Below are 26623 nucleotides of genomic sequence, written 5' to 3'. Positions count from 1 at the left end.
CCATTAGTGACACAGTAGCCGTCTCAGTTAGTTATCAGAATGACTATTGCAGTATCACAGTGCTTGTGTTGAAGTAACGTTTATTTTATTTTATTACAGTATATTGTTATAATTGTCTGATTTTATTATTATTGTTAATCTCTTACTGAGCCTAATTTTAAATTAAATTTCATCATGGATGTGTATGTATAGGAGAAAGCACAGTATATATAGGGCTCGGTACTATCCAAGGTTTCAGGCATCCACTGCAGATCCCTGCAGATCAAGAAGGACTACTATAACAACTTATAACAAAATAAGATAATAAAGGAAGGATGAAGACAAACTTAGTTTGAACCAAGAAATACAAAATGCCATTCTTCATTTCATAAAAAGGATATAGATTATATTTGCTAATTTTATAATTGATATGTATAGCATTAATGTATTTAAACTAAGATAACTGAGTTTGCTTAACTTGCCAAACTGCTCCTGTAAGCCTGCTAGGAATGAATGAAAAATAAAGGGGAACTCCATAGGGTTGAAACAATGCAATGGCAGCAACTTAAAAAATATCAAAAAGAATTAGGAAGACCATATGCAACCTGCCATATTGTAGTGCTGATGACTGCTATGGATTGAATGTGCCCCCTCAAGGATTAAGTTGGAAACTTAATCCCCAGTCAGGAGGTGGGGCCTAATTAGAAGAAATTAGGCCATGAGGATCTGCCCCCATGAATGGATTAATACTGTTGCTGTGGGAGTGGGTTCCTTATAAAAGGGTGACTTTAGTTCCCTTTTTTTTTCTTGCCCTCTCTTTGTCCTTCTGCCATGGAATGACACAGTAAAAAGGCCATGGCCAGATGCAGCCTCTCAACCTTGGACTTTTAACTTCCAGAACCGTCAGCCAATAAATTTCTGTTCATTATAAATTACCCAGTCTGCAATATTATGTGGTACGTTACAGCAGCACAAAACAAAGACAATAACTAAATGCCTGAAGCCAAAAAGCAGATAAGTTTCATTTCTCATGGCTTAAGCATTTTAACGTATATCCTAACACCAAAGAGGATTTACCTTTTTATTCCCTGAAATGTACTGCTAGCCATGTCTATGATGCCTCCAGTTGGCCTTGCTACCGCTCCCACTAAACCTTTCCCAACACCTTTAAAGAAACCAGCTGCTCCTTCTTTTTGAGCTCCTGGAAAAAAAAAAAAAAGAGTTTCTGACAATCGCATCCAAGAATGAAAACAGAATAAACTTAGAAAGACTTGGTAATATACATCACGCAAAAGAACTACTATACTTACCTTTGATTGGCTTTGTAACAATTCCTGTTATGCCACTAACAAATCCCTAGAAGGAAAACACAATTGAAAATTTATAATACTTTTTTATGATGCCTAGAAGAACCAAGTTTGGCTTACGCAAAAAATACAGAGTTCTGCTTTTTATATATCAAAAGAATTAACAGATCTCCTAAGTATTTTATTTAAACAGAATGTTTTTGGAGGCTACTGACATGTTTTATATGCTACCACCCACTGCTCTTAAAATATCCAAATAATAATTTAAGGAGTGAGAATCATGTCTATTTCCTTATTCACAAAATGTAGGTTTAAAAGATATTTCCCCAACTCTTCACAACCCTGTGAAATTTCTTACAGAAACTAAGCCTTTTCCTCCACGAGTGATGCCTTCTCTAAAACCAGCTGGTTGCTTATTCATAGCTTCTCTTCTCTTCTGTTGGTAGTCTTCATCCATGGTCATAGCTGCTACCCCTTTAGCCATAGCACCGGTGATTTTGGAGGCAGCACCCGCTAATCCACCTAACAGAAATTATTTTATCTTTAGTAAAAGTAATGATGCCATTACTTTCTAGCACAAAAATATTTGGTAGATATTCTGTTTCTTACCAACAGCTCCACCAACTAGTGCCTTAAGTCCTAGTGCCATTCCCTCCACAAACTCTTCAGGACCCTGGATGGCTCCCTAAAGGGCCAAATAATAAATAAATGAGTGAGTGAGTTATACACACTTTTAAAGATGAGCTTACAGATATATACGAGGAAAGAGGTAGTAACAAAAATGGATAATTTTGTCCCAGAGGAAGTGATATCAGCAAAAAGTTTCACATTAAAAGGATTCCTAGGGATATTTCTGGATACTGAAAGTGTGAAGGATATAATGTTAGAAGCTGACCCTTAGAAAGGAGTATGACAACTCAACAAAGTACAGAAAGATGCTTGATCCATATTGCAAGTTTATGAGGAAAATGCAAGCGCAGTTCAAACTACTCTTGATAAAAATTTCAAATAAATAAAACACTTTAAAATTCTTAATGCTTTTAATGTTTTTAATTACAGTATACAAAATCAATATTAATTTTACTTTATCTTTTATTCCCCTATACATTCATAAGTGAAAGTAGGAGGCTTTTTGAGAAAAAGTTTTAAGGGACATAGAACAATCATACTTTTTCCCATTGATTTTTAAGATTGCTTGGCCTGGTGTCAGTCTGCATGATTATTTTTACAGTTCCACACTACTGTGCAAAGCAAGACATGGTGATCTTCTTTCTACTTTATCCACCTTTTATATTCCAAGAGAACACTTACAATTCAGCATAGCTTAACAAAACCTTAAGTTTAAATTTTGAGGAAAAAGGTAAAAATGTCCCCCAAAACCTCTTACCATTGTTTGCTGCAAAATAATGTCCTTTTGTATGTGTGTTCCAAAATGTTTGCACTTATTAACTCAACAATAGAAATGTATTATCTATTCAAAAGTATCAGTGACATATTGCACAACCACAAAAATAACTATTTTACCTGGTAAGGTTCATAAAAGAATGCTTCTACACCTTCAGAAAATTCTCTAATTAAGCCAAATGGATTTCCCAAAACATCAAGTCCAAGAATGAGTACATACATCTGCTTAATGGCCTAAAAATAAAACATGAACATTAATCAGATGATTAGATCTATTTTTTTTCTTGTAGGTTATTTAAAACACACACCCAGTTTTCTCAGGCTAACGCCTTTAATGCCAACATCAACTCCTAAATCATCTCATTTTATTAATCACTACTCTTTTTTTTTTCTCTTTTTGAGACAGTCTTGCTCTTTTGCCCAGGGCTGGAGTGCAGCGGCGCCATCTCAGCTCACTGCAATCTCTGTCTCACGGGTTCAAGCAATTCTTGTGCCTCCCCCTCTCAAGCTGGGACTACAGGCATACACCACCAGGCCTGGCTAATTTTTGTGATTTTAGTAGAGATGGGGTTTCATCATGTTGGCCAGGGTGGTCTCAAACTCCTGGCCTCAAGTGATCCGCCAGCCTCAGCCTCCCACAGTGTTGGGATTACAGGCGTGAGCCACCATGCCAGGCCTATTGATTGCTATTCTTAGGTTTTAAAAAGTAATTTGGTATTATAGTATTAAAAATAATATGACATTATACTCATGTAAAGCTCTAGAATATTTAAAATACTTTCACTTTTATAATTATCTGTGATCATTGTCATTACTACCACCATTTTATAGATTGGAGAAACATACAAGTCAGATGATACCCAGGGGTCACATAGTGGGTATATGGCAAAAGTGGGATAAATCCAAATCTCCTGAGTCATGTTCAGTGATCTGTCATACCATAGCTCTATCAGATACTCCGTAAGTTATATCCTAAAACACAGGAGTCTCTCTAGAAGTGGAAAAACATCTGTTAAAAAAATATATCTGGCTGACTTAACTAGTTACGCTAAAAATATCCCATGTTCATCAGTTAGTTACTAATAGTTTCCTTGAACCCATTTTTTACTTAAGTGTGATAAATTAGTTAATATTTTATTTAAAGATTTATTTATTTCCAGTCCATGCTGATCCAGAAAAAATTTCCGTCAGTGGCTAAAAAATATAAGGACAAAAAATTCAAATAGTGGTTGAGCTCAATTTCTTTTTACAATTCTGAGGAAAATACCCATGCTTTAATAATTTGAAAATGGCTACTTAGTTCCTCGACAATTCTACATTATATATGTAGAGACACAAAAGGTTTTACTAGTCTGCGTCACTCTGTCGCTTCTGTAAGATAATCTTAGACAAACCTGTTTTGAATAGTGTCTTATGACTTCAGACTGTAGGTCAGATGTTGTATGGAACTGATAGTTGAGTTCAAAAAATGCAAGCCTGAAAAAAGCATAAAAATATATTGTCTGTACATGTGTATGGAGAAAGTATTTTTAATATTAATGAGTGGCTTTATTTTCTTTAGAATCCTTCTAGTACATTTTCCCATGCCAATCAGGAAATCTACTTTTTATATACATCTCTGCATATTCTAATCAAAGAACCCTCTAAGAATCTGATAAAAGACATGGATCTTATTTTCAGAAAAGTCACCAGTACACATAAATTTTCATGTAATTTAGAAAATTCTGAGATCCTCTGAATCCCACTCATGTACTACAATGGGATTTCACTAGAACTTTATTTCACCATTCTGTCCTATCATGGCCCACATAGAAAATGTCTGACACACTGATAAAGAGGTTGCTCAAGAATGGCCAGGTTCAGTTACAGCAGGTTTTGCCTGCTTACTTACAACCCCATTCACAGAATATATATTCTAAGATTAGCTTACTTATAACCCATCCATAGTATATACCTGATACAGTAACTGAAAAGCTCTATGCTTCTTGTTGCTAAGTGGAATCCTATTTCTGCTAATGTCATACCTGTGTACTTTTATTTGACACTAACTTAACTTTATCTAGGTTCAGTGTTACCTTGTGTTGGACCTGTTAATTCTTACAACTGTTCTTAATAATCAATTCTAGATGCTACTTGAAAGGGTTATTCTCTTCTAAAGTCTCAACTCAGACACTCTGAATCTCTTTGGTCAGCCACTCTATGAGCTTCATTATGACTCACATTAAAATATAAATTCCTGGTTACAACATTTAAAATTGATCCTTTCATTTCCCCTATTATTGCATTCATTCTGTTCTAGTTGCATATGCTTTGAAGAGGCTTAAAAGCCTTAAAGCCATACATTTCAGACACCATATCTTCGGGCATACACATCCTATCCTTCCCTAAGCCAGAAAGATCTTTTAAAACGTACAACTTGCATGGCCTATGTCTCTTTTTCTTAAGGAAATTATTTAATAATTCTGTAATTTAGTAATTAGGGGTTAGCAAACCATACGTTCTGTGTTATTCAGATTGTACGTCACTTAAATGCAAAAACCTCATTTTGCCTATGATCTGTAATGTACTTTACACACTTTTTCATTTACGAAATTTTTAGGTACATATAAAATAGAAATATTTTCATCAATTTACAGATTTGAATATTAAACATACTTAAAAACTACATCTTGTACATCTGTCAGTGTGGCACCAATACTCTTCAGCAAAAGATTTAAAGAATGAACTGGAATCAGTCCTCCATTTTGTTTTGAATCTTTAGCTTCTTCTCCGCCCGAACTCAGTGAAACACTTAAATGTAACTAAAAAGATAAAGAGATATATATTTAAAAGTATTTTCTTCATATTGACAATTTTAACTCTTAAAAAACAGTTTAATTTTAAATTCACTACACCATAAATAAGATTTCAAAGTTATCTGGATTATGTTAAAATTACTAAGTAGAAATATGAAGAAATTTAAAATCTAACATAGCTCTATTTAAATCTTCAATTCAACAATTTAAGATTGCATAATATTTAATCCTATCCCATTCTTTTGGTAAACCTAAGAAAATACTAATTTTTATATATTTGTTAATAACATTAAAAATCTAAAAGTTGAAGCTGTTGAAAATGATGCAAATACATATGGTCCCAACTTATGATGGGGACCATATGTATATGAATTATGTCTGACTTATGATTTTTCAAGTTTACAATGCTGTAAAAGCAATACACCTTCAGTGGAAACTGTACTTTGAATTTTGATTCAAAATTCTTTATAATAACTTTATTAGAAAATAGGTTTTGTGTTAGATGACTGTGCCCAGTTGTTTTGAGCATGTGTAAGAGGCTAGGCTAAGCTTTAATGTTCAGCAGGTTAGGTGTATTAAATGCATTTCTGACTTAAAATATTTTCAACTTATGATGGTTTTACTGAGACGTAACTCTGTCATAAGTTGAAAGGCATTTGTATTTCCAAAAGTGTATGTTTCAATTATTTCACAAGTTAATAGCCAGTTAAAAAACACTTCTGCATTGTATTGCACATACATATATTAACCATATATGTCGAGTATATGTAATACAATGAGTACTCATATGGTTAATAATTTTCTTCAATTATTTGTATAATTAGCTTATAGGAATTTTGCATTAAAAACTAACTTAGATTTGATACCATTCCATCTTCAGTTCTTAGGGCTGCTTTATAAATTACTTTAAAACGAATACACAAATAATCATATGCAAAATTTTGAAAATTGTCACCTAACAGCTTAACAGAAAATCAAGGCAAAATAATGTTAGGTCAAATTATAAACATAAATACATGCTGTAGGTGACTCCACATGATAAAAAATTATTTAAAAATAAATAAAAATGTAAAAGGGTAATTCCTTTGTTACTTAATTAGTTTAATTGTAGATTTACCGATTTTATGTGTTACTAAAGAACACAATATAAATGCTACCTCAATTTGCTATTACCTAGATTATCAAGGACAATAAAAACGACTTTCTCCTACCTTGAGAGGAGATATATGAAAATATTCATAGAGGCTGACTTGTGATTGATCTACTAATGAGGATGTTTTATATTCTTCTTTGAAAGCTTCTATATCTTTATGAAAAAGCTCAACCTATAAAAGGAACACAAAATATTAAAACTAAATGGAACTACCTGCATGAGATATTTAAGCAAATAGCAGACACACTGCCAAAACTCTTCTATAAGATCTAGACTCACTTAACATTGCTTATGATTGCCTTAGAAGGGAAAGTAACATCTCTATCATTAGGACAGTTCTGTCTGCCACTGACAAACTGACAAGCATTATCTTCTATATTTCTACCCAAACCATTAAGACACTAAGCTTTTCTCCATGTGACTATAAATCTTATCCCAAAATGACACTAATCCATACCATCAACACTCTCTTGGGTATATTCGTTTTTTTAAACATAATCATACAGTCGACTTGTATTTTGTAGTCTACTTGTAATTGCTTTAATGCAACCTACACAGACCAGTAATATAATAAAATAAAGAAGGTGTTGAAAATAATTTTGTATTAATTGATTAGTGGTTTCATTATTGATATTCATCAGTACTTCTCTATATGCTCAGACTGAAGTAACTTCAATGTGTTGAAAAATGGGCTCCCAGATTATTTTAACATATTCATAAAAACATAAAAACGATAGCCTTATAAAAAGTATATTTGGAAATCAATTTCTGAGATGACAGTATGGGAAGCTCTCCAAACCAGCACCCCAGCTAAACTGATAAAATTTAAACAACAACAACAGCAGCAACAACAAATTTAAGGCCTCTAGGAATGGTTGCAAGATCATAAGCAAATGAAGAAACATCTATTTAAGAAAACCTAAAAAATTTGGTAAGAAAAGTGAACCTGTGGTATTTTAACAAAGGCCATTCCCTCTGTCCCCTCTCCCAGACTAATGAGCCAGAATTTTACTCTAGACTACTATACCCAAGAACACAGAGCTCCTTTTTGGCCCAGTTGTCAATTGGAGGATTTTCTTCCTGGGAAGAACAGGACGTCAGCATTTCTCATCCTGTTCCCAGCTACCTGCTGCTGAGGTTAAGTTACGGTTGAGTGCAATTGTGAGGTGGGGGCTTCCTTTATGGTTTTTTGTTTGTTTTGTTTTGTTTTGTTTTGAGACGGAGTTTCGCTCTGTCACCCAGGCTGGAAATGCAGTGGCACGATCTCAGCTCACTGCAACTTGAGCCTCCTGGGTTCAAGCAATTCTCCTGCCTCAGCCTCCTGAGTAGCTGGGATTACAGGCACCTGCCACCACGTCTGGCTAATTTTTGTATTTTTAGTAGAGATGGGGTTTCACTATGTTGCCGGGGTGGTCTCGAACTCCTGACCTCAAGCGATCTGCCTGCCTTGGCCTCCCGAAGTGCTGGGATTACAGGCGTGAGCCACCGCACCTGGCGGGGCTTCCTTTCTCTGTCCAGCCTCTGTGCATGGTAAAAAAGCTCTGCCTTGGGTACACAACCACTGAGAATACTAGAGTTGTGATCACCCTTGCCCAGGCCTCTAACGTGCTGGTTCCATGCTAGCCGAGGCAGGCTGAGATCATCTCAGTCCGCTGCTCCTCTTACCCCACCACACATAGTGCTCAGCTCCTAAACTGGGGTGTTACTCAAATAGAAGGGTGTCACAACTGTCCCCACCGCCAGCTTCAGAGGCCTGGGTTAGAGGTTTTTGCTGATGGGGAAAGTAGGTTTTAAAACAGATCACTATTAATCTCTTCCCAAAGGAACTAATTTCATTCATAACACAGAGTGCAGTTCGAGCCTAAGGGTGCTCTCAGAAACAGCAGATGTGGTGAAACACAACTAAAAGGAAAGTCATTGATTTATAGAAGATACTGGCTAATCTGTAGACCTACTAGTTTGCAGGAGAAAATCAGAGAAAGTGACAAATAGAAGGGGTTTTCCTGGAGTCAGAATGAAAAACACAGAAACATGGTGAAACCCTGTCTCTACTAAAATTACAAAAATTAGCTGGGCATGGTGACACATGCCTGTAATCCCAGCTACTTGGGAGGCTGAAAAACGAGAACTGCATGAACCCAGGAGGTGGAGGTTGTAGTGAGCTGAGATTGCTTTTGCAGCACTGCACTCCAGCCTGGGCAATAGAGCGAGACTAGGTCTCAAAAAAAAAAAAAAAAATCAATTAATGTAATAAAACATATCAATAGAAAACCCAAAAATTGTACAATCATCTCCATAGATGCAGAAAAAAGAACAACAAAATATATAATCATGATTTAAAAAACACTCAACCAACTAAGAAAAGAACTTCCTGAACCTGAAAAAGGATGTCTAAGAAAAACCCAGGGTCAACATCATACTGAAAGACTGAAAATTTACCCTCTAAGATCAGAGGCAAAACAAGAATGTCTGCTCTTGGCATTTCTGTTCAACGTGTCACCGGTTTCTAGCCACAACAACTACCGAAGAAGAAGAAACAAAGGCATTCAGATCAGAAAGAATGAAGTAAAACTACCTCTCCTCTCAGATGACAAGATCTTACGTACAGAAATCCCAAAAGAATATACGGAACAACAATTAGAGCTAACAATTCAGTATGGTTGCAAAATACAAGATCAATATAAAAAAACAACTGTATTTTTATACAGTAGCAATGAACAATCCAAAAATGGAATTAAAAAATCAATTTTATTCATAATACTATAAGAAGAATATAATACATAGGAATAAATTTAACGAAAAAAGTGTAAAACTTATACTCTGAAAAAAAAATTAAAAATCTACATAAATGGATAAACATGTCCTGTTCAAGGACTGAAAGACCTAATACTGTTAGGATGGCCATACTTCCCAAATTGATTTACAGATTCAGTGCAGTCTCTATCAGATGTCCAGCTGACTTCTTTGAAGAACCTGACAAGTTGATTCTAAAATTCATATGAAATTCCAAAGGACTCAGAACAGCCAAACCCATCTTGAAAAAGGAGGACAAAGTAGGAAGATTCATATGTCCCAATTTCAAAACTTAATACAAAACGATAACTAAGACAGTGTGCAGTGCACAAGGACAGATGCATAGATTGATGGAATAAAATCATGTGTGTATTCTTAACTGATTTTCAACTAGGGTGTCAAGACCATTCAAAGAACAAATAGTCTTTTAAAGAAATGGTAATAGGACAACTGGATAGCGACATGCCAAAGAATAATTCGGATCCTTATACATCATATACAAAAATGAGCTCAAAATTGATCAAAGACCTAATCATAAGAGCTAGATCTTTAAAACTCTTAAAACGTTAAGACTAAATATTCCTGACCTTGGATTTAGCTAAGGATTCTTAGAAACAACACCAAAAGCATGAGCAACAAAAGAAAAAATAATTTGAACTCCATTAACTTTAACTTTTGGTCCTCAATAGACAACATCAAGAAAGTGAAAAAGCAACACATAGAATGAGAAAAAATATTTGAAAATTATATATCTGATAAGAGATCTGTATCAAGAATATACAAAGAACTTTTATAATAAAAAAGACAACCCATTAAATAATAAGCAAAGGATCTGAATGGACATTTCTCCACAGAAGATATGCAAATTAACTAATCAACATATTAAAGATAATCAACATATCAAAGATGCTCAACTTCATTAGTCATCAGGTAATTACATGTCAAAACCACAGTGAAAAACTATTTCACATTCACCCACTGTGATTGCTAGAATCAAAGACAGATAATAACAAGTGTTGGAGATAATATGGAAAAATCAGATCCCTTATACGCTCTGGTAAGAATGTAAAATGGTAGAGGCACTTTACACAACTGTCTAACAGTCCCAAATGATTAAATATAAGGTTACTATGTGATTGAGCAATTCCACTCCTAATAAATTTTATTTCTTTTGGCTATATACCTAGGAGTGGAATTGCTTAATCACATGGTGATTAAGTTTAAATAAAGTTTCATTTAAGACTTTAGAGTTTTTGTCCAATAAAAACTTGTACACAAGTATTCATTACATTATCCATAATAGCCAAAATGTGTAAACAAACAACCCAAATGTCCATTAACAGATAAATGGATAAACAAAAAGTGGCCCATCCACTTCTTGATATAAAAAAAGTGATATAACGGAGTATCACTTGACCATAAAAAGGAATGAAGTACTGATATATGCTACAACATAGGTGAACCTTGAAAGTATTATGCTAAGTCAAAGAAGCCCTTCACAAAAGACTACACAGTGTATGACTCTATTTGTATGAAATATTCAGAACAGGCAAACCTACAGACACAAAGTGTATCAGTGGCTGCATAGGCAGTTACTTTTGGGGATGATGAAAATGTTCCGTAATTGGAGAGTGACGATGATTGTACAACTTTGTGAGTATATTAAAAGTCATTGAACCCTATCTTTTAAATGGGTGAAATGTATGGTATGTGATCTACACCTCAATAAACTCTTATTAATTTGCTTTCTCCACCCATGAATCTATGAGGGCAAGTAAAAAAGAGACTATATCTGACCTACTTTATAACTATGATTTTATGGTCTTCCAGTCACCAAGATGATACCACCTTTTAATTTTCCTATCCTTTCGCTCATTAAATATCCTGGACATACCCTAAATTTCTAAATTATTAATGAAAGTGAAAGCAAAGCCAAAGTAATCCAGGAAAATAAAAGAGGAAAAAAGTGATGTGAACATAATAAATTATCCTTTTCAATCTGGTATTCACCCCAAGCCTTTCCTTCTGTTTGCTGATTTTCTGTCATCAGAAAATAAGATTTCTAAAAAGGTATGTACCACAAGAGAGTAATAAAATTTGTTTAACTGTATTTTTTAAATGGGACAAAATCATTTTAATGTCTTTAAAAATTTATAATAACCTTTTTCTTTTAAAGTTCTCCTTCCCTAATCCTTTCCATCAAATGTTATTATTTTAAGTCTTACCTCTGTATTTTCAGTTACCTCAGCTTCTGTCATAAGGTCTGTTAAAGCATAGATAAACCCAAGATCTAACCTGAGATCCATTTCTTGAATCAATACTTTGAAATACCTATATTACAAAGAAGAAAAGATGTTTTAAAAATCATCAATTAACAACTGTATTACAAAAATTAGATGAGAAAAAAGTATGAGATCAATATTACAACTCTGAAACTTAGGACTACTTAGTTGACTAAATTTTAAAAAATCATGGAACACTGTTAATAACAGCAACAAAGTCAAAATATGAAAATGGCCATAAAGAGGAAATGGATAAGTAAACTGCCATACGGAGTCATAAAACAGAATATTACACATTAGTGATAATGAATAAACTATGGCTACATACAACAAAATGAATAAATTTTAATAAAAATGTTGAATGAACAAAAGCAAGTCCCAACATTTATTTCCAGTCTGAAACAATTTTCTAAAAATTAAAAAATTAAAACTAAAAGGCATAATGTTTAGGTACATATGCACAATAAAACTATATTTTAAACAGCAAGGAAATAGAGTTTATCTTGATGATAAGGAAGGGGAAACTAGATAGACATTATTACATAGAGGTTTCAGTCCATCCTCCATTTCTTGGAATGGGTAGTGAGTGAAGATGAAAATATTATTGTTTTCCTTTTTCAAAACAATATATGATTATAGACAACTGCAAACAAAAAACAAATACATATACAAGAGAATAAATATTCAAAATCCAGAAACGACGACTGGAAATACCTAGATGTATTTCATCCAGAGCCCCCCCTCCTTTTTTTTTTTTTTTTTTGAGACAGTCTCGTTCTGTCACCCAGGCTGGAGTGCAGTGGTACGATCTCAGCTCACTGCAACATCTGCCTCCTGAGTTCAAGCGATTCTTGTGCCTCAGCCTCCTGAGTAGTTGGGACTCCAGGCACGTGCCACCACACCTGGCTAATTTTTGTATTTCTAGTAGAGATGGGGTTTCACTGTGTTGGCCAGGCTGGTCTCGAACTCCTGACCTCAAGTGATCCGCCTGTCTAGGTCTCCCAAAGTGCTGGGATTACAGGCATGAGCCACAACATTATAATAGATTTTTTTATTTGACCTTTATAATTAATATGCTTAAATCTTTGACTTGTCTAACATTTAAAGAGTATAAACAATTCATATATTTAAATCAAACATTAAATAAATATACAAGAAATGTATTAAGACACTTACTTAATACGTGATATCTGGGAATGTCCTGCAGATCTCATGACAATACTGACATCTGTAAAGGGCTTTGGTGCTGTAAAGGTTATAAACATAATTACTCCCATGATGCTTTAAGTAAAAAGTAGGCATTTTCTTCCAATATACACCACAATGGAAAATCATTTACTAAATAATAAATATCAGTTAAAATTACTGATATTGGCAAGATCTATTACAATCTTAATTTCAGACTCCAGCATTGTTTTTAAAACTATCTATAGTCACTCTGAAGATAACTAATTCTACAATTAGCGGTTTAGAAGTATGCATTAGAATCACCAGGGAAACTGTGAAAACAGATTCTGGGGACTTGCTCCGGACCTCTAGGTGGAAGGGCTTAGGCATTATACTGGCCAAAAAGCTTTTGAGCGAGTTATAAAGAGTATTCCCCGCGAGATACTTTAGAGGTAGTGGTGTGGGGTGGAGGTAGGAAAGCAAGGGGAGAAGAAAGTTAAGTACGGTGGTGAGGAGGGAAGAGAAAGTAGGGGGAAGAGGGATATGCAGGAAAGAAGAAAGGCAAAGGGAAAGAAAAGGGTAGAAAGGACTTGTCAGTTATTCTTATTTGGAGAACATAGAACAGTTTCTGCTGTTAGAAAACACTCTAGATTTGAACTTCCTTATTGTTCATTCAAAGGTTTTAAAGGATTTTACATCACAGGTTTACAGATTATCTGCTTTTTAAATTAACGTTTCTAAAAATTTCAATATATGTTTCTAATGAATCTTTTCTTCAAGATTTACTCAAAATCTTATCAAAGTTAGTTGTGTACAGTACTTGCTGGTCCTTTTTCAAGCAGTTTAATTTTCCAATGATCCTATAAAAATTAAACCCAAGAATGGTTTCACTTCATATTTTTATAGTAAAGTAAATCAAACAGCTAATACAACTGCTTTTATGGAAATCTAAAAATAAAAACAAACCTGAATCCATGGTGACCGACTTTGGAGGTTTAACAGGATAAAACACAAAGGGAAATACAGCACCATGTATCTGATTTTGGATCTAAGAAAATAAAAACATGTCACTATATTAGTATGTCAATTATACAACCTGACCAGAATAACAGGATTTAAAAAATAAAAAGAATCACAAAGTCTACCTAGCCCTGGCCAAGCGCGGTGGCTCATGCCTTTAATTCCAGCACTTCGGGAGGCCGAGGCGGGTGGATTATCTGGGGTCAGGAGTTTGAGACCAGCCTGGCCCACATGGTGAAACCCCATCTCTACTAAAAATACAAAAATTAGGCAGCCGTGGTGGCGCACACCTGTAATCCCAGCTACTCAGGAGGCTGAGGCAGGAGAACTGCTTGAACCTGGCAGGCAGAGTTTGCAGTGAGCTGAGATTCTGCCACTGCACTCTAGCCTGGGCGACAGAGGGAAGGGAGACTGTCTCAAAAAAAAAAAGTCTAGCACAACACTGAAACTGAATACTAGATAAAGCAGACTGTGGGAATAGATCTGGTTTCACATTGTGTTCCTTTAGAATACAATTTTGCCTATATTTCCAGAAAGACTTGCCTGTATTCTGTAGATTTGAATTCTAAACGACGATTGATGTGCAGATGTGTTATATTCCACTTTTAATGCTGGAAGATAATTTCTTCGTAGAGCTATTACACGCGGCTGCAGAATTTTCATGTTATGACCAGTAGGTGTTAAGCGAACCTGAAAAATATATCCCCCAAGTGAAAACATTAATTTATTTATAAATGACTACAATTAGAAATTCATACCAAAAACTCACAGTAAGCTAAATCTTTGTATTGGTTTAGATTTAGATCTTAATAACCCATGTCCATAAAATTCACATATTCATATAATTCTTACAATGCTTCGCTGTATCACTTTTTACATAAATGTACTAAAATTTACACAATAAAAATGAATAAAGGAAAAATAAAATACTTAAAGAAGGTACATTGAAAAAACAAAACATTTTTAAGTTTCCTGCTAACCCAAAGAGCAGACCATTAGCATCTAGCATCTTAAAAGAATGTTTTCTTTTCTTTTTTTTTTTTTGAGACAGAGTCTTGCTGTGTCACCCAGGCTGGAGCGCAGTGGGGCCATCTCGGTTCACTGCAACCTCCGCCTCCCGGGTTCAAGGGATTCTCATGCCTCAGCCTCCTGAGTAGCTGGGATTACAGGTGCCTGCCACCATGCCTGGCTAATTTTTGTATTTTTAGTAGAGACAGGGTTTGCCATGTTGGCAAGGCTGGTCTTGAACTCCTGACCTCAAGTAATCTGCCTTCCTTGGTCTCCCAAAATGCTGAGATTACAGGTGTGAGCCACTACACCCAGCCTGATTTCTTAATATAGATAACCACCTCTTTAAAACATTTTATACAAGGTATGTATGACATGATTGATTATTTTGTTTTATAAGGAAGCCAAACTTCCCTTACATTTCACTAGTGATTCACCAAACTACAACAGATACAAAATTAAAACTTCACATCAGTACTTAAAAATATTACCGGAATGTTAGTGTCCAACTCAATAACCTTATCTTCTGAAGGTGAAGATTCAGTATATTCCTTAAATTCTCTCTCTAACTTCTCAGTGTGCTTTACACTCATTGGCTTCCATCTTGCCTTCTTCTTGGGCTTTGTCTCCCAAACCACATCAGAACTTATATAAGAAAGCAAAGATCATAGTATTTAATACTAACTTATTAACATATTTATTTTAACTGGTGTATTACATGAATTACAATACCTTCAGTAAAATTTTACAATAGCCTCAGTTACAAGTGAGCATGTTACAAATTTAAAAACATGAATTCATTCAACTACTACCTATTAAGCTACTACTCAGGCACTATTCTAGGGGTTAGGGCTGTCTGTATCAGTGAACATCTCTGTCATTCTGGAGCTTCATTTTCATTGGGGAATGAAAATGAATAGTAAACAAAATAAATTAGTAAAATTTAATATGTAGGAGGTGAAAATGCTTTTGAAAGAAGAAAATGTAGACAGGGCAAGGGGGATCTGGAGAACTGGAATATGTAAAGTGGTGGGGTCTGCAATATTACAACAGAGTGGCCAACGGGGGACTCACTGAGAAAGTGAGATTTTGGCAACCTTAAAAGAGCTGAGAGAATTATCCAGCAGACAAGAGGAGGAAAACATTTCAGGTAGAGAGGCCTGTTAAAGCAAAGAACCTTAAGCAGGAGGCACACTTGCAGTATATGAAGAAGAGCAAGGAGGCTGGCATGTCAGAAACGCATTAGGAATAGAAAATAAAGTAAGACTTACAGTGGGGGAGCAAATAATGTAAGGCCTTGTAGACCACTGGAAAGACTCTGAGTTTTATTCTGAGTGATATGAGATACCACTGATCGGTTATAAGACAACTGGCAACATAATCTGACTTACATTTTGCTAAGAATATACTCTGTGTTGAAGTGGATGGAAAAAAAAGAGTGGAGTCAAGACTAGAAGCGGGAAAACTTGTTAGTTTACTACAGTAAACCAGATGAAAAATGGTGATGGCCCTGATGAGGCTACTGACAGTGAGATATTAGAAAAGTGGTCACATCTATTTGCCCTTTGAAGGTAGAACTAGCACAGAACTTCTTGATGAACTAGGTCTGGGGTGCAAGATAAAGAGAGGAAACAAAGACAATTTCAGTATTTTTGGGCTGCATAACTAGAAGGAACTATTTTTGATTAACTCTGATTGGAAAGCAGGTTTTGGTAGAAGGAGAAAATAAAAAGTTTGGTATATACATATGAAGTTTAAGAAGCCTCTTAAATATCTGAACAGAGATTTTGCATGCACAGTTGGATATACGAAGTCTCAAGGTCAGATGACAGGTGACAGAAGACATAATAAGAGAGATATTCTGGGCAGTATTTGAAATCATAAAACTGAAATCCACAAGAGAAAAAGACCAGGTCTAAGAGCCTCAAGGCATTTGGCCAATGTAAGCAGTTGAGGGAAGACAAGGAACCAATGAATGAGACTGGATAGGAAGAAAAACCAAGACAGTGAGGTATTCTGGAAGTCAAGTGAAAGACACTACATCAAGGAGGGATCTGTGTTAAATGTTATGAAGTAAAGACCGATAATTCTACACTGGATATGGCACTACGGAGGTCACTGATAATGCTGACAAAACCAGTTTCATGGTGTTTTGAAAGCAAAATCCTGTTTGGAGTGGTTAAAGAGGAAAATGGATGAAAAAGAATTGGAGAACACAGGATATGTTAAGTTCCTTTGAAACAGACAGTACATTTGAGGAGTTTGGTTATAAATGCAAACAAAGAAATGAGCAACAGGTAGCAAGGAAAGTAGGTTCAAGAGAATTTTTTATGTTGAGAGAAGTAACACTGAAACAATTCAGTAGAAAGCCAAAAGCTGTTGACTTAGGAGAGATGAAGAAAAGGCCTGCTGGAACAATGTCCTCAGGTAGGTAGGAGGAAATGAAGTACAGTGCAAAAGTAGAGAAAAATCTGTTTAAACGGGAGCACATATATCTACTGCAAACTGTTGGGAGTATGTCAGTACAGCAAGTAGTATGCAAATGCCAGTAGATAGGAAGCTGTGATACTAGGGGGTGAGATGGGTCTCTGGATGTTTGCTTTTGACTGCTTCAATTTTTTCAGTGAAGTGGGATGCAAGGTAGTAAGCTGAGAGAATGGGGGTTTGAGGGGAGACAAAGTATAAAATAGTTATTTAGGATACAGAGTGTGAATGGAAGAAATCTAGTTGTACTGAAATTAAAATGCTGAAAGGCCTATAGACTTTATTCTGTTTAAATATTTAAGTTGTTTAATTTTATTTAGGCATTCTATTTGTTTATTCCTTATAGAACTTATATTCATTTAATAAATAGAAAGGTAGAGACCACGTATTATTCATCTTTGCATTAACATCACTTAGCTTAGAAGATAACACATAATAGGTCTAAAGGTCTTAAAAATCTATGGTGTATTTTATCTATTTAAATAGTAAAAACATTTTTTGAGAAGAAAAATCCTTAAGAAAATAGATTTTAATATTCCTTTTAAGATGGCATTGATTAGATTCAATAAGAGGTCAGGGGCACATATAAATTAATGTACACAGAAAACTAAATTTACATCTGTATCATATACGTTTATATATATTCAAGAATTTAACTCAAGTAAAGGATTAAAATTACATTATCCTGGTTATATAGAAGAAATATTCTCACATTAAGCACTAATATATGTAAATTAATTTAAACTTAACTGTTTATGAATAGGAATAATAAGGACATAAGGGAGAGACAAAAGATTTAATGGTGATGTCTTAAATGAGAAATGATAAATACAGTGATTATTATTAGATCTTATTAGATCTTAAAGTGCCAAGGTCAAATTAGAAAGTGATTGTCTTTATGTTAATCCTCCAAAAGCTACAGCATATGTACCCTGAACTGTGCTGGATGGTAATGGAAAATGAACTAAGCATTTTGTATGATATGCAAAACATACTTTTGGTAAGCTGAATAAATATAACTTTTTAGATAAGTGGAAGGATTAACATAAGGAGTTTATAAATTTGATTTCTGCCATATCTTTATTTCAAAAGGCAAAACATTCCCTCAAGCACAGTTAAAATTAGCATTACCACAGTGTCAATGAATAGTCAAAGCACAAAACTGAAACTAAATCATTTTAGATTTTACAAAAACAGTTGATGGGTGCAGCACACCAACATGGCACAAATATACATATGTAACAAACCTGCACGTTATGCTCATGTACCCTAGAACTTAAAGTATAATAATAAAAATAATAACAATAAAAAAAAAGATTTTACAACAACAATTTCTTAACAATTAGAAACTGATCATTTAAATGTATCCAAAATTTAATGCATCTAACCTTGTGATGCCTATATAGGCTACTTCTTGCTTCGTGTAATTGTTGACAAGAGAAATTCCAACATCTTGTAATGCCACTGCAATTTCTTGCTCTGCTAACTCTGCTTTCTCACTTTCATATGTTACTTTAAATACCTTTGGATCTTCAGTGAATAAAATAATGCGTTGTAAACCTTCAAAGAATGAAACTAAATAAATAGTCTTTTTCCCCAAATCTATAGGCATCATCATATCCTAGAACAAAACCACCAAAAAACAAAAACAAAAACAAAAACAAAAAATTAGAATTTGGTCCCAAAGAACATGAAATTTAGATTTTACATTTATAAAATGAGACTATTAATGGCACCTACTTCATGGGGTTAGTGGCAACTAAGTGAATTAATATTTGTAGAGTACTTGCAAATTTACATTACTGAAATCATTTGATGTTATCTGATATAAAGTTATTACTCATAAAACAGGCCAGTTGTTTATTTTTAAAATTTAAACATTTTAATAAAATTGAATCTTCCCGTGTAGGCTAATCAGTAACACAAAGTATTTTTTTCTGCTTTATTCTAAGACTACAGCAATTCTAAGACTAAGAATACAGATATGTATTAAAAGTTGTTTCAGTCTGAAATTCACATTTCCTTTCATAGCTGAATCAAACAGGATAAAAAAAATCTTATTTCTCAATTGCATATTCTACAAAGCATGTATATTCATCATGAGGCTATTTCTGCAGGAATCTCACATAAATGTGCTGATATCAGGGTTTTGAGGGTCAATGACACGATAAACATAGCAAATTGTCATAATTAATATTCAGCCATTAATTTCTAGTTAATATTCTGATTTTCAGAAAATTTTACTGTATAGCATACATTCACGTTACAATATACAGAAATTAAAAACTGTGAGTTGTTACCATAAAATAATTATCTAGGTATACTTACGTTACTTATAATACTTTCTAAGTATATATATGTATATCACTAAAACCACACTGAGAATCAAGAAAACTAACTTATTTCACTAGTCTTTCTAGTATTTTACAGTGAATGTCTGATTTATCTTTATAAGCTTCAAACTATCACTATGATATAAATATGCAAAGTACTAATCAACAGATGAAATGAATAAGACTATTTTTATATCAAAGTACAATTTTTTTTCCTGAATAAATCTAATAGTCATGAATTTTTAAAACTTAAAGTTAGGCCACTTATAGGCAATCCTCTTAAATACAATGTAAACAATACCCACACCAGACTCCTCAACAGCAGCACTGAAAGACAATGAGAAAATACCACCTACTGATAGGCAGGAAGAAAAAATCACTAGTGGTGAGAAAAAAAAAAATCAGGAGTCAAATTAAGATGAATTTTGAAGGACAAAAAACTTTAAAAAATGTTCTGGAAGTATTTAAAATGTTACTGGAAAATAGATGCGCATAACATGATCGTCATAGCTTGCCACCCAGAAATAAATTTGTTTTAGTTCACTCAGTGGATCCTTAAATGTTCCTTCTAGAAGCTGAATCTACCTAGTATGATTGTCAAGGCAGAGAACATATTTGTTTTTCAGGTGAATGCTGAAAGCACTTCTCTAAACACAACTTTACTCTTTATAACACAGCAGAAGCAAATGATGTAAACAAAATAAGACTATTTCTGTTTTGAAACATTTTTGGTTAAGTCAATACTTAAATACTATTTTGAAGATTTTTGGCAGCTTTTTAAAAGCGTGGCCACAAACAGTCCTTAAAACTAGGAAGGCTGAAAATCAAATACCATTTTTTTTTTTTTTTTTTTTTGAGATGGAGTCTCACTCTGTCACCAGGCTGGAGTGCAGTGGTGCAACCTTGGCTCACTGCAACCTCCGCCTCCAGGGTTCAACTGATTCTTCTGCCTCAGCCTCCTTAGTAGTTGGGACTACAGGCACCTGCCACCATACCCAGTTAATTTTTGTATTTTTAGTAGAGATGGGGTTTTGCCATGTTGGCCAGGCTGGTCACAAACTCCTGACCTGGTGATCTGCTTGCCTTGGCCTCCCAAAGTTAATTTTTGTATTTTTAGGAGAGACAGGGTTTCACCATATTGGCCAGGCTGATCTCGAACTCATGGTTCACCTCGGCCTCCCCAAAGTGCTGGGATTACAGGCGTGAGCCACCACGCCCAGCCCAAATACCTTTTTTAAAAAAGGCTGCTGGAAACCCATAATAACCCAATACTTACATCCTTTTGTGTTACTTCACCATGGCTTTTTCTACATCTCCACTTCAGTCTTCTAGAGCCCACTGGATCAGCCCATGTATAAAACACTGCTTTTCCAGGAGGGAGGGAATCTTCTATTTCACTGAGAGAACTGACATAAGTCGTAAAAATATGCATTAAATTAAATGCAAGTACATTAATAGATTTTTAAAAACCTAAAATAATACTTCATTAATTCTTAGTTCACTAATTGAGATCTGTGATAGTTTTGATTAAAACAAGGCTGAAATTTTTACCTTATACAATTAAAAAAGGGTTCACTAATGAATATTTCTCATTATTTTCCCACTTAGAAAATACATGTTCTACTTAGGAAATAAAGGTCTTCAAGTCTTTAAAACTGTTTTGTCAATTTTTTAATACCAATTAATTATGGAAAATTATTTCCAACTACTTTACTCTATTTATACCAATTCTAAGAGAATTTAATTGGTAACTCTTTCCTAAGTCTTACTAGAGCAAAAACAAAGTAACTAAATTAGTCTTTAAAATCACAAAACGTGAAATACACATCTAAGAAATTCAACCGACTCAAAAAAGATGCTCAGAAAGAAAAAAAAATTACAAAAGTTATACACCAAACAAGTAATAAAATACAGCTCTTCTGAGCAGAAGAAGGAATTAAATCTACAGATTAAAAGACTTCACTGGGCCAGGCGCGGTGGCTCACGCCTGTAATCCCACCATTTTGGGAGGCTGAGGCGGGCAGATCACAAGGTCAGGAGATCGAGACCATCCTGGCTAACACGGTGAAACCCCGTCTCTACTAAAAATAGAAAAAATTAGCCGGGTGTGGTGGCGGGCACCTGTAGTCCCAGATACTCGGGAGGCTGAGGCAGGAGAATGGTGTGAAACCAGAAGGCAGAGCTTGCAGTGAGCCGAGATGGCACCACTGCACTCCAGCCTGGGCAACAGAGTGAGACTCCGTCTCAGAAAAAAAAAAAAAAAGACTTTACTGGGTATCAGACATTAATGAAAACAGTATCATTCTAGACATATATTTGTAAGAAAATGGGGGGGAAAAACCCCTAACACATATCTAAGAAAATCACAGTTACTCGCAAGAAAATAAAAATGCTCCTCTCACAGTTCAATGACGTTTAATGTCAAAAAACAATGGCACACTATCTACACAATTTTGAGAAAAATGTTATCACTTAAAATTTTATGTCAAATTGTCATAAATTTGTAAGAATAAGACATTTCAAACAAGCAATAGCATAACACTACCCACAAATCTTTACTAAAAAAAAAAAACTCAAGACTTTTTCCAACCAAGCTAGAGACAAACTCAAAATAACATTTTAACAACTAGGATACAGAAATATTGAAGAACCCATAGTGAACAACTAAACCAGTTTAAGAAAGTCTTTTTTTGTTAAAACATTAAAATCAATGCAAATACCAAAAGGGCCTTGAATCAAATAATACATATTTTGAAAAGCTAACCATTTTATATTAATCTGGTTGAAAAAATCCCAAATTACATTCACAAGAAAGTAAGAATTTGGAAAGAGGTTGAAGAAAAGGTAAAAAAGCATTACAATTTTTTATGGCTAAGCTAGCAGATACTGTTTCAATCTTAAAATTGATTTTAAATGTATCAAAACCTTCAATAACAAAAAAGGAATTACCCATAACTGAAACAGAATACGTATTTTCAAAAAAATCATTAGAAGAAAATATACTACAAAAAATATGGTAAGGAATTATAAATTAGTTTTTACAATGATTACAAATGGGTTGAAGATCATTATTAGAAGATAAACTGAGCTCGGCACGGTGGCTCATGCCTGTAATCCCAGCACTTTGGGAGGTCGCGGCAGGCGGATCATCTGAGGTCAGGTGTTCGAGACCAGCCAGCCAACACGGCGAAACCCTGTCTCTACTATAAATACGAAAATTAGCCAGGCACAGTGGCGCACACCTGTAATCCCAGCTACTTAGGAGGCTGAGGCAGTAGAATTGCTCAAACCTAGGAGGCAGAGGTTTCAGTGAGCTGAGATCGCACCTCTGCACTCCAGACTGGGCGAAAGGGCAAAATTCCATCTCAGAAAACAAACAAACAAACAAAAAAAGAAGATAAACTGATTCTAAAATTATAAAAGTTGAAATAAAAATTCTGAACAATTAAGTATTATTTAACTGTAGAGCATCTAAATGATGGAATATCATTCATTCAGTAAAAATCATGCTTTGCAGCCTACTTGAGGGTGGAGAGTAAAAGGAGGCTGAGAATCGAAAAACTACCTATTGGGTACCATGCTTATTATCTGGGTAACGAAACAATCTGTATACCAAAACCCCGTGACATGCAATTTACCCACGTAACAAACCTGCACATATATCCCCTGAACCTATAATAAAAGTTAGAAAGAAAAAAAAATTGTGCTTTGAAACAAATTTATATGCTCACAATAGCTGTCAAATATGAGAGATACATAAGGAAGGAAGAAAGGGAGGGAGGGAGAGAACAAAGGAGGAAGGAAAGGAGAGGAAAAGGAATGAACCAAAATGTTGACAGTATTAGGATTTCAGGGATTAAATGGTCCTCTTTCACATTTTTTTCTCTAGTATTTTTTTAAATAGTAATTTAACAACTATTACTTTTATATGCAGGAAATAATATCTATATTTTTTAAAAAGCCAAGAGACAGAAATGTGGAGGAGAAAACAAAATCACAGTCTTCATTTCTCCATGAAAAAAAAAAATCAAATGTAAATGTGTTGATTAGCAAATAAATTTGGTTTAAAAATACTTAAAACTGCTTTTAATTCACACAAATTTTAATCTGTTTAATTCATTGCAGAGTATTCCTTATGCAAAAATGTACTAGGCTATCTAGGACAGGCAATGAAAATTCCAAGAAAAGGGAAACTAACCATAGTTTAGTAGACTATTAACTATCTGTGTGTACACATCTCAAACTCACAAGAAAATAACACAATGTGATGAATGCTGTAATCTACATATGTAAAGGTGCTATCAAAAACTGGGGTACTTAGATTAAGGTGGCAAGGGAAGGGATCACATAGAATGGCATTTTTCTTTTTTTTTTTTTAAGTTCCAGAATACGTGTACAGAACGTGCAGGCTTGTTACATAGGTAAATGTATTCCATGGTGGTTTGCTGCACCTACCAACCCATCACCTAGGTATTAAGCCCCACACGCATTAGCTATTTATCCTGATGCTCTCCCTTCTGCCGTGACCCCAACAGGCCCCAGTGTGTGTTGTTCCCCTCCCTGTGTCCATGTGTTCTCATTGTTCAGCTCCCACTTATAAGTGGGAATGGTTTTCTGTTCTTGTTGCTGAGGATAATGGCTTCTAGCTCCATCCATATCCTTGCAAAGGAATAATCTCGTTCCTTTTTATGGCTGCATAGTATCCATGGTGTATATGTACAACATTTTCCTTATCCAGTCTATCAGTGATGGGCATTTGGGTTGATTCTATGTCTTTGCTATTGTGAATAGTGCTGCAAGGAACATATGCGTGCATCTATCTTTATAAGAGAATGATTTCTATTCCTTTGAGTACATACCCAGTAATGGGACTGACTGCTGGGTCAAATGGTATTTCGGATTCTAGGTCTTTGAGGAATCACCACACTGTCATCCACAATGGTTGAACTAATTTACATTTCCAGCAACAGTGTAAAAGCGTTCCTATTTCTCCACAGCCCTGCCATCATCTGTTGTTTCTTGACTTTTAAATAATTACAGAATGGCATTTTTCTAGCTGAAAGAAACACCTATTCAGGTAAAAACCCACGGAAAGACCTAGAGCACTGAGGAAACAAAAACTTCACTTTGTATAGGGTAAGATTTAGGCCACAGAAAGACAAATTTTTAGAAAGGCAGCCTAGAAGTATATTTTTAAAGAAATGGGTAAAAAAAGAAAAATTTGAAAGAGAGATATGATTATATTTCTTATTTTAGAAAATTCATTCTAGTAGAAAGTGGGAGATTTACTAGAGATAAGACTAGATATATAGAGATAGATCAAAAATCTACTCAAATATAGCTGGGTATGGTGGCACATGCCTGTAAACCCAGCTACTTGGGAGGCTGAGGCACGAAAATCAGTTGAGCCGGAAGGTGGAGGTTCCAGTGAGCCTGGATCACACCACTGCACTCCAACCTGGGCAATAGACTGAGACAGTGTCTCAAAACAAAACAAAACAAAACACAAAACTCTACTCAAATAAAACAAAACAAAACAATACACAAAAAATCTACTCAAATACATAAGAAATGGAGGGTTACTGAACTAGGATAATGACAGCGGAGATTACATAAGAAGGGAATGTTTATTTAAAAGTCAAAGTTTAACAAACAAATGGAAACACATCTCATGCTCATGGAGGGGTAGACTCAATATTGTGAAAATGACCATACTGCCATAAGCAATCTACAGATTCAATGCAATTCCCATCAAAATACCATCATCATTCTTCACAGAACTAGAAAAAAAATCCTAAAATCATATGGAACCATGAAAGGAGCCCTCATAACCAAAGCAGTACTAAACAAAAAGGACCTGGGGGCATCACATTATACGACTTCAAAGTATACTACAATGCCTATAGTCACCAAAACAGCATGGTACTGCTATAAAAACAGGCATGTAGACCAACGGAACAGAATAGAGAAACCAGAAATAAAGTTAAATACTTAGAGCCAATTATCTTCAACAAAACAAACAAAAACACAAAGTAGGGAAAGGACACCCTATTATAGTGAAGGGACTAGATGTGAAGGGACCAGTCTGGTCAGGGCCTAAGATAGAGTTGACTTAATAGTTTACAGACAAGGCTCATTCTTCATTCTTGTTCTTTTAGTTCTTTTGTTTCCAGATTCTTTTGTCCAGTCTTCTTTCTGGTACCTTGACTATCTCCTACTCTGGGAGATCATCAAGTGCTAGGATCATGGGCAAGCCACATGTAGAAGAATAAAATTGGATTCTCATCTCTCACCTTATACAAAAATCAACTCACGATGGATCAAAGACTTTAATGTAGGACCTGAAACCATAAAAATTCCAGAAGATAATTTTGGAAAAACTCTTCTAGACATTGGCTTTGGCAAAGAGTTCATGACCAAGAACCCAAAAGCAAATGCAACAAAATAAAAACAGATGGGACCTAATTAAACTAAAAACCTTCTGCACAGCAAAAAAAATAATCAGCAGAGTAAAGAGACAACCCACAGAATGGAAGAATATCTGCAAACTATGCATCTGACAAAGGACTAATATCCAGAATCTATAAGGATCTCAAACAAATCAGCAAGGGAAAAAAAAAAAACCACACACACACAATAATCCCATCAAAAAGTGGGCTAAGGTCATGAATAGACAATTCTCTAAAGAAGATACACAAATGGCCAACAAACATATATAAAAAAGCTCAGCATCACTAATTATGAGGGAAATGCAAATTAAAACCACAATGAGATACCACCTTACTCCTGCAAGAATGATCATAATTAAAAAAAAAAAATAGATGTTGACATGGATGTGGTGAAAAGGGAACACTTTCATACTGCTGGTGGGAAGGTAAACTAGCACAACCACTATGAA

General features: G+C 34.8%; 1 protein-coding gene across 4 annotated transcripts in view; it reads right to left on the bottom strand.

Moving 5' to 3' along the window:
• Positions 1–26623, bottom strand: part of VPS13A (vacuolar protein sorting 13 homolog A) — a 246679-nt gene that overhangs the window by 41211 nt on the left and 178845 nt on the right. For all 4 annotated transcript variants that reach the window (XM_025360006.1, XM_025360007.1, XM_025360009.1 and 1 more), the window contains 15 exons: positions 21002–21131; positions 18781–19013; positions 15400–15553; positions 14444–14590; positions 13847–13928; positions 12890–12959; positions 11657–11762; positions 6697–6810; positions 5346–5491; positions 4085–4166; positions 2811–2924; positions 1896–1971; positions 1645–1808; positions 1290–1335; positions 1057–1180 (listed from right to left, as the gene is read on the bottom strand). In XM_025360006.1, the coding sequence (XP_025215791.1) occupies positions 1057–1180; positions 1290–1335; positions 1645–1808; positions 1896–1971; positions 2811–2924; positions 4085–4166; positions 5346–5491; positions 6697–6810; positions 11657–11762; positions 12890–12959; positions 13847–13928; positions 14444–14590; positions 15400–15553; positions 18781–19013; positions 21002–21131 (1788 nt within the window). The remainder of the gene's footprint in view (positions 1–1056; positions 1181–1289; positions 1336–1644; positions 1809–1895; positions 1972–2810; positions 2925–4084; positions 4167–5345; positions 5492–6696; positions 6811–11656; positions 11763–12889; positions 12960–13846; positions 13929–14443; positions 14591–15399; positions 15554–18780; positions 19014–21001; positions 21132–26623) is intronic.

This window comes from Theropithecus gelada, chromosome 15 (assembly GCF_003255815.1).
Source record: "Theropithecus gelada isolate Dixy chromosome 15, Tgel_1.0, whole genome shotgun sequence".
NCBI classification, from domain to species: Eukaryota; Metazoa; Chordata; class Mammalia; order Primates; family Cercopithecidae; genus Theropithecus; species Theropithecus gelada.
The sequence above is the reverse complement of the archived record's forward strand: the minus strand, read 5'-3'. Positions and strand labels throughout refer to the sequence as shown.